The sequence below is a fragment of the Glycine soja genome, chromosome 4 (assembly GCF_004193775.1).
Source record: "Glycine soja cultivar W05 chromosome 4, ASM419377v2, whole genome shotgun sequence".
NCBI lineage: Eukaryota > Viridiplantae > Streptophyta > Magnoliopsida > Fabales > Fabaceae > Glycine > Glycine soja.
In genome coordinates this window covers 48,392,461-48,402,467 of record NC_041005.1, presented here as the reverse complement: position 1 = coordinate 48,402,467, position 10,007 = coordinate 48,392,461, and the positions used below count along the sequence as shown (strand labels likewise).

General features: G+C 27.5%; 1 protein-coding gene across 1 annotated transcript; it reads left to right on the top strand.

The window, feature by feature from the left end:
- Positions 1–6,891: 6,891 nt before the first annotated feature.
- Positions 6,892–7,935, top strand: LOC114408224 (citrate-binding protein-like). The gene is made up of 2 exons (XM_028371289.1): positions 6,892–7,196; positions 7,363–7,935. Exons 1-2 carry the CDS (start codon positions 6,930–6,932, stop codon positions 7,750–7,752), a joined length of 657 nt encoding a protein of 218 aa, XP_028227090.1. The 5' UTR covers positions 6,892–6,929; the 3' UTR covers positions 7,753–7,935.
- The last annotated feature ends 2,072 nt before the right edge of the window (positions 7,936–10,007 follow it).

Below are 10,007 nucleotides of genomic sequence, written 5' to 3'. Positions count from 1 at the left end.
GAGAAGAAATAGATCTCAAATATTGAACACTTCTTAATTGATCATCTTTCTTTTCCTTTCCCTTCTCTCTATTGGTGCGTGTGTTTTTTCACTTTGTTATTACGTGTATTGCGTGAGTCAGACTGATTTTAAAATAACGAGAAACTGCGAGGTTGGTTCTATGAAGATATGTAATGGGGCATGTGTTTCTCTATTTAAGGTAGCAATCTCAATCATGCTGTGTTTTCTTGTTCTATAAAATAAGTTGTTAACCATTGATTAATTGTGAAGTTATATTGTTGACTTAGGGCTATGCTTTTAACTAGTCTTCAATCTAACGGGTCATATTTATGCTTTTGAATAATTATTTTTATTTATACATTGTGAATGCAATCGCATTGATTCTGTGTGTGTTGTTCAATCCGGCCGTATTCCGTTGCGGTTGGCAGTCATGTATATCGTGTTGACCTTAGTCATGGTCATGGAATCAATGATTTTGATTTTTGAGTCTTTGGTAGAACTTGGAAAAATTTGGAACGCTACTTATGTATTGGACTGAGTTTGGTGGACCTATTTATTTATTTTTTCGTTAAAATTAATGTGACGATCATTAAATTAGACCTAACTCCGTATAAAAGGTCTGGTAAAACAATTGTCTTTTATCATTGATATTTTTTCATTTCTTAGATATAAACCTATTTCAATTCATTGACCTACATAATTAATATAAAAATATAATTATTTAAAAAAATACATATATAATACAATAAAATTGTAATTTTGTTGTATAATATTTTTGTGTAACACAATAAAATTATGATTTTATTTTTTTTACAAAATGCACTGCACAAGCACAAACAAAATTTTGATTCTCTTGTGTAACAAACAATTGTTGGACAACAGAATCATGATACTGTTGAGCAACAAAAAAATAAATAAAGCATTTTGACTATGAAAATGGAAAAAATACCTTACAACATGTGAGTGCAAAATGAAAAGAGGAAAAATGAAAAAAGGGAAAGAGGAAGAGGAGAATGAAGACAAGGGTAAGGAAGGGTAGTTGGGCTTGGTCAATAGTAACACCCTTTCCTTTTCTTCAATTCCAAATCAATGGTGATGGCAGTCTAACCCAGTAGAATTTGGGCCCATATATACTGTGTGTGTCTTGCGTGAAGAAAGATGGAGGAGTGTTGCTAGGTGCATCCAGCATTATTGCTGGTGCACCCAGCATTCTAAAAAAATGACAAAATTACCCTTGTTTAATTTTCCTCTTTCAGATTAAGTTGATCCGGAAGTCTCTTCCAGATCAACTTGATCCGTAACTTCCGGATCAACTTAATTCGAAAGTCTCTTACGGATCAACTTGATCCGAAAGAGGAAAAATAAAATTTTTGTTAATTATACAAGATATTTAAAGATATTTATTTCATTAATTATAATATAATTAAATATATTTATTTATTTTATTAATTATAATATATTTATAAATATTGATTTATTATAAATAATTAATGCTAATCAATCATAATCATAATTCATGCTAATCAATCATAATTTCCTAAAAGAAGATATAAATAATTTCTGAAATTATTTATATCCTCTTTTAGGGAATTATGATTGATTGATTAGCATGAATTATGATTATGATTGATTAGCATTAATTATTTATAATAAATCAATATTTATAAATATATTATAATTAATAAAATAAATAAATAAATTTAATTATATTATAATTAATGAAATAAATATCTTTAAATATCTTGGATAATTAATAAAAATTTTATTTTTCCTCTTCTGGATCAACTTGATCCGGAAGAGGAAAACCAAGTAAGGACAATTTTGTCATTTTCTTAAAATGTTGGGTGCACCTAGCAACACTCAAGATGGAGCGAGATCATTATTGCTACAAAGCCCAAAACGTTGCTATAGCTTAGGGATGGCTCGAATAGAAACTCACCATATACATATATTTACACATGAAATTTATACATAAATATATGTATGTATATATGCAACATGAAAATAAATTCTAGCATAGTTTATGATACACCAAAATTAAAATTTTAATTTGCCATCCTGAAAATTTAATTTATAAGATTTTAAAAAATAGTTTTTAACGCTTCAAATTTAAAAGAAGGTTTTCTTTATTTTTGAATATTAATTAATAAATTATCCTAAATTTATTCAATTGAGTTTTAAGAATACTTTTTAAAAAACAATCTTAACATCTTAAAATTAAAATTCTTGAAAATATTGATTTTCGAATTCCTTTTCTAAAATTTTAGAAAAAAAGTTTTTGGTTGTTACAATTGATGCATGGCATTGATAAAAAAAATAGCATGATGAATTTTGATAAAAGATTGATTAATAATTTGTGAAGAGTTAATTATCTTACGAATTGTTGGTGTGCAAAATAATAAGGGCGTGCTTAGTTGAGGAATAAGAAAATTATATGATTCCATGTGAATCTGACGTTTTTTATATGTTACTTTAAAGTATTTCTATTTATATTTTTTTATTTTCACCCTTTAAATCAAACACACTGTGTAGATTTGACCTTTAATTTTAATTTATTCAAAAGTGACGGCCAAAAGCAAGTCTTGAATAAAATGAAGACCTATATGATGTAATGTATCACTTTAGATCAATGTGGCAAATTCTCCTCTCTTTTTTTGTTGTTAACCAAACTAAAATATATGGTTTCTTACCTTTTCTCACAAAAGTGATTTAGCTTCTTGATTTACTTAGGAGCTTACTTTTGTAATGTTTATGACAAACTTTATGATCATAGAGAACTTTCTTTACCAAGATGAAAAGTTTTTCACAAATTCTTGTTGCCACATTTTTTTCACAAATAGCTTCTAAGAAAAAGAATATCGTGTAGCATTTCTTGAAAAAAAAAATCTTTGCAATGATTGTTCAAGACTTATTGGTAATTTTTGTTCTTTAAGAAGTATATTTTTAGGCGGTTTTCCTATTTTCTTTCTAATCACAATTCTGCTAGAAGATTGTAGGATAACCTTTTTAAGTAGAGTATCTTACCTTGTTAATGTCTCTACCAATTAGTAGTTGTCACCTTGGTGACAACTCTTATTTCTTCTTTTTTTTTCCATTGATATTGGGGACTTTTTGTTGATACCATCATTGCCTTAGATAAACTTCTTTTTCTTTTCCTTTGTATGATCTTGCATAATAAGAATTAGATCTTTGTATTGTAGCTATGTTTTTCTGGGTCCATTTAGCTTAAAGAGTTCTCTTCTTGGAACTCTTTTCCTATGATAACATTTAGTGGCATTGTGTCTTTTTTTTTTTTTGTTACAATAGGTATATTTATCGACATGGTATTTTAGAATATCCTAAACCAATTTTATCAAATGTGCTTCTTGAACTACCTATCAAAATATCTAAAGTCTTCGAACTTATATAGATCAAGAGTTAATTATTCACTTCTTCTTCTTTTTCTTCAATGTCATCCCAAAATTATATAAAAAAATGTGTCAAATTGTGATGGTTTAAATGCATGATAGAAATCATAATATTTCTAGTAATTTATTGTAACCACCAAAAAATAATTGTCATTAAGTACCTATATCTTTTTAATGATATGCACTCTAAGCATAATACTAGTAAAATCCATTCTTTGTTAAAACAATATTTATAATTGTGAATATTATTTATATAAAAAAAAGAGAGAAGAAAATAGGTGTAAAGATTTATTTTTTTAAAGATTTTCTCATCTAATTCTGAAGTACTTTGTATGTTAGTTATTTTTTTCTTATCTTATTAAATATAATTAATATACAAATATTTCATTCTCAACTACTTTGTATGTTAGTCTCATTCACTACCCTCAGAGCTGACAAGGTGTCTAGCTGCTCCCCTATAATAATAATTAGACCACATCTAGGATCAAAATATTGCAATGCATGTAGAAGATGCTGCACATATATGCATGGTTGGAAGCTTTAGCCCAAAGGAAAACTAGAAATGAAATGATGCATGATTGAAAACATGTTGGAGTCCTTTCGATTTCGCGAGATAATTAATACAGCAATAATATAGATTTCCTTTTGTAAAAGGCACAGATCATTGATTAGGTAATGTTGAATGTTAAGAATCAACTTTCTCGATCCATTGCACGATTGGTCAAGGCAACTTTGCGACGAAGATATTTCTGAAAATTTGTTATTAAATGTACGTGTGAGTAGCAGTCTACATTAAAACCTAGACAACAAAAAGCATCTTATCTATTTTAGTTAACCAACGTGTGGTTTCATGAAGAGACTAAAATAACGATAAGAAACCTGTATTAATCTGTAAGCATTCGTTTCATGAGTTGGTCAAATACTAAAAGATAAACCTATTATTGTGGCGGAATATAGCTTGCCAAAATTGACGTTTACCTTTGGTGTAATTGATAAACTGCCGTGTGCGCGCGGTATGAACGACCGTGGGCTTTTTTATCCGGTGCACTGAGAAGAAAGAGATTGGTGATTCATGAACTGCAGTTTGTCTTTGAATTTTATACGTGATAACTCCCATCATTTAATTCCAGTATGAAACGCAATATTCAGTAGAAAGTAGATGAACAAAATTGAAATTACTATTATTCTACATCTTTCTTTTTCATAGTTCAAACATAGTAGAATTATGATTTTAAAACAATTTTATTTTTTTTATAAAGTTAAAATCAAAATTTAATTTTTGAAATATAATTTCAATTTCATATGTGAAAGGGGTCTCTAATTTATTTTTTGTTATTAATTTAATTTCATCAAGTCTCATTAAAATTACTAAAATAAGTGTCACAATTGAAAAATAATTTTATCTTAAAATAAGTGTCATGTTGGGTGTAGGTAGTTTTTTAATATAATATTAATTATTTTTTTATTAATATTTTTAACAAGTTTTATTTTAGTTTTTGAATATAATATTAATGATATGGTTACCTATAAATTTGTAAAATTATCATTATTTTTACTTTATTTATTAGTTTTCTTCATATGTGTTAAATATCCTAAAATAACACTTATTTTAGAAAAAAAAAACGTATTCAATTTATTTCATTAGTAATAAATTATCCCAACCGTTTCAGATCAGATTTAGAAAAAATATTCTAAAATATGTTATTTTATAAAAATAATATTACATTAAATATTTTTTTTCAAGACTATTCTTAATCAATATTTAGTGAGATTAATATATGTAAAAAATAAATGAGTCATTAATTAAAGAGATAAAAAAATATATTAAAAAAATATAAAATATTTTGTTTAAAATTTAACAAATTAATTATATTTTTTAATATTTATGTTAAAATCTTAAATGTCATATATAACGTGTAACATAAGGTGTACTTATTTTACATTTTTTTTGTTAATTTTAATTATTAAATTTTCAACTATACACAATGCACCGTGCAGTTTCTTTTTGAAACTGTAAACGGTCCAGATGATTAATAACATTAGGTGGTCATACGGTGCCTAATTTTTTTAGATAAGATATACGTGTAAATATGTCATAATAATGTGATACTCTTGCGAACTCATGTATAAAAAAAATAAAAAAGATGTTATATATTGAAGTTAAATATAAATAAATATAATCAATTTTGTTATATTTAATATTATCATTTATAAAATATTTTTATTTAATTTTAATTTTATTTTCAATAATTTTTTTATTTATATATGATAGTAAGTTTTAATCTAGGATATTTTAGAATTGATCTTATTTTTTATTTACTTATGATACCAAAGGAAAGAGTGTCTGATTAACATAATTTATATGTTTTATCTTATATTTTTTTATAAATCATATTTGATATATTTCTTAAATAGAAAAATATGAATTTTTTGAAAAATGGTATTTTACTTGACGCAAGGGGATGGGATTTAGTAAAACAAAATAAAAAAGTTACTTGTTTATAATGAACAAAACACAGTTAAATATTATTTTTTTATTTTCATCTTTTTCTTGCAAGTACTTGAAATTAATTGATATATTAATTATTATTAACAATTTTTAAATTATTATATAATATAATTATAAAATGACATACATTTTTTTACATGATAAAGGACATACTTGCACTTTTTTTTTTCTAAATTTTCATATACCTACTGAAACACTAAAAACATTTTTTAGAGACCAGGAAAATATTTAAGCGCAAACAATTACTCATTTTGGATAAAAACTATTATTTATAAATGACAAAGTTTTATATATGCACATTAAACACAACTGCATATATACTTAGAATTTGGTTGAACTCGAGATTACTAGTATTATTTAAGCTGAAAACATTTAACATGTAAAAATAAATATATAATTGAAAATAGTATATTGTGTTATTTAATGATAAACAAATTTTTTTTATCAATATTATATATATAACAATATTTATTTTATATAATATGAGTGTTGAGCATTCTAAAATTTGTTGAGTTTTAGTGGTAATAATTTTTTTATAAAGAGGAACCAAATCTATGTAAAAAAAAATTATAATAACTCAAACACACTACTTAACAATTTACACTAAATCTCATTAGATAAATATAAAAAGGTACGAAGGTATATCGTAATAGTTATCAGTAATATAAATCTATAACTTTTATATAGAGAGAGGTTTAATTAAAATAAATTTTTTTTATAAGTATTTATAGATAAAAAAATAAAAGAATATGATTAGTCACTTTTTTACTTCTATAAATTACAATTAAATTATGCATTTTGACTTCGACATCAGAATTTAATTGTCACCTTCAAACCTTTCAAAAAGTAGACGGGTAATGAGATAAAACATACAAGACAAGAGAAATCAAATAAACCCTCAATGTGCGTCAACCATTTGGCACTTGATCTTCTATAAATAACAGTAGCGTTCCTCACGAACCACTTAATATTTGAGGAAAAAGAAGTAATCATCTTTTATCTACAACAAAACAATGGTGCCGAAACCCATTTTGTGTGTAACCCTTTTGTCATTAATAATTTCTCTGACCACTCTTTCCTTGGTTGCCGCCGATCCCACATATGGCTTCACCCGTCTTCCACTAAGTAACTCAAACTTCCAAGTCCAAAGGCCTTACGACGTTCCAGTCAGCCAACGCTACAGCTTTTCAAATGGAGTGCACAGATTTTTGGTATACTCCTCGGACAAGCCTCACATGCAAGGCAGTGCAACGGAGCCACGAACTGAGATTCGTATCACTGTAAGCCTCAACTCACACTTTTTTTTATCATTCTTCTTAATTATCAATAAATGTAAATCAATAATAAAAAATTATATTGGAAGAAAATAGATTAGAGAATTTATTATGAAAATTACTCTTCATTTACATCAAGAAGCAATTGCAAGCCTATGTTCTGACTTTGTAGGGATACGATTATACATCTGGTGTGTGGCAATTTGAAGGGTATTTTTACGTGCCTAGTGGCACAACCGGGACGTGCATCCAACAAGTGTTTGGTGGAGTATCCTCAGCCACAACCTCGCAGAGTAGAGTCTATGGTGGTTCTCTCACTCATTACCAATCGATTACACTGGAACAAAACATCTACAATAGGTGGATTCGGTTTAACGTGATCCATGATGTGGGTGCTAACAACGTGAAGATTTATATTAATGGGGGGAATACTCCCAGGTACAATGGACCTGGCCGTGGAGCTAGCACTCACTACTTCAAGTTTGGGGTTTATGCACAACCTGGTGCTGCTTCCAACTACATGGAATCTCAATGGCGGGATATCAAGATTTTAAGAAAATAGAAATCTAGTGCTTTTGTTTCATTAGTTCCAAGTTTTGATACAACAAGCATAGATATATCAACTATAATTCAGAATAATTTACTTGAATAGTGAGAATTAACCTTCCAATAAAATACACTTTTCTTTTAGTCATAGTTTTAAACACTAGGTGTGTCATTGACAATTTGATCATTAAATCAAATTAGAGAATAACCAATTGATATAAATTAAAATAATATATATATATATATATATATATATATTGAAAGATTGAGTGTGTACATTGACAATTGTGCTTTTTCAACCTAAAGGTACATGGTTCTAATCTAATTAATAGGTGTATGTTCATTCACAAAAGATAATACTTATGTTTTTATAAATTATAATTGTTTTTTATATGCATTTACATAATTTAAAAATATTTTATAATTTCTTATACTATCAATATTACAAACAATTAAATATAATAGTAAGATTAATATTAATTTGTATTCTTTTTTATTTCTTATATTTTTTATATTTATTTTAAAAACATATATCTACAAGGATAATACTTATTTCTTTAATTACCTCATACAGTATAAAAAGATGTAGCATGACAGGTGAACAATTTTCAATTTCAGAGGAGGAGAAAATCCGATTCGTTCGGGGACAGTCCACAGGTTAACCCGATCTTTGAGACTTGTGATTGATTTGCATACTCTCTCTTGAAAGTTGCGAAGGAGATATATACTCTGTTACTATTGTAGCCATACTCTGTTACTATTGTAGTCATTATGGGCTTAAAAACAAATTGGATTGAAATCTGAACAGAACTAAAATGTTTTGAAGCAAATTGAACTATCTTTTAACCGAACCGAACTATTTTGTTGTCACAGTTGTCTTTCTTATATCTCCTTAACTCTCCTTCGGTTATTTTTTTTTTTTTGGGGTCAAGTATACCCTTACTTATCACTTAATTTTTAATATATTTTACACATGCATTTATTGTAGAATATAATAGAAGATAGAAAACCCAACAACTATGTTTTTTTTTTACAAAAACCCAGCAAAATATATATATATATATATATATATAAGTTTTTCAAGATGAGGACCATGTAGAAACCATTGTCCAATTTTCGGTTCACTTCTTTCTTCCAATGAATCAGTCACAAGGAATTTTTTTAGCTCTTCCACGGTAGCCCAAACCTTACATGAGTGATCATGTCATAACATTCATGGTTGCACCAAATAAACTTTGGATATCATTGACAAAAACCCAAAGGTCAATAAATAGTACTCTTCTCATGATCAAAATGAGTAAGAAAACAAAGAAATTTGAAGCAAAAAATGGCCAATTAAGGTGAAATATGCTGCTACTGTTCTTCAATCTTAGAATTGCCAACATCTGCATAATACAGATAATATGATATATAACTATCTCATAATAACAACAATCATACTATCTAAGCACACAGTTATTCAGCAAAACACAACTAGTATATGAGACACAACATAGATGCATCTTTAGAAATACCTGGCATCAATGGCTGTTGACTAGAGGGGGAATGGACAGGATTGGGTGGCTGCTGCAGTGAAGCAGAAGAAATACCACCGAGACTTGTGGACTGGACCCCGAGTCCAATACCAGATTGAGAAGAAACAGATGAGCCATGAGAGTTAAACTGCACAGATTGCACTATGTCATTCAAAATATATTTTTCTGATGCAGAAGAAATGAGGTTATATAAGGAGTTATAACTTATATATTATCGTTCAACACAAAAATAAGCAATTAATCAGATTAAGTTAATTCATAGAGAAGAAGAGTACATCTGAAAGAAAAACTGAAAATGAAAACAAAAGCTTCAAGAAAAATACCTCTTTTCAAAAAATAATAAAAACGCATGCATGCATTTGCTGTATTAATTTCTTGTACAACTATTCCTCTAAATCAGCATTCAGCTAGCTTCCCTTCAAATGAATTGGAACCTCTTTTCATTATTTTTATGCAATGCATAAAGGAGAATTAATTTTAAGCTTAATCATATAAGTGATCAACCGCATCAACGTTTACACTAGCCACTAGAACAAGTAGAATAGACTGACACTAAATACCAACTCCGTTGAATTATGTAGTCCGATTACGTGTCTTAATTAAAACAATATAGGTTAAAACAACGTCCAATTTTCTTAATGGGTTAAACAATATAGGTCAAAACAAACTGGTGAATTAAAATCCCTAAATAATTTGACAACTCTAATCCATTTTAACATCCTCAATAAATAAAAAT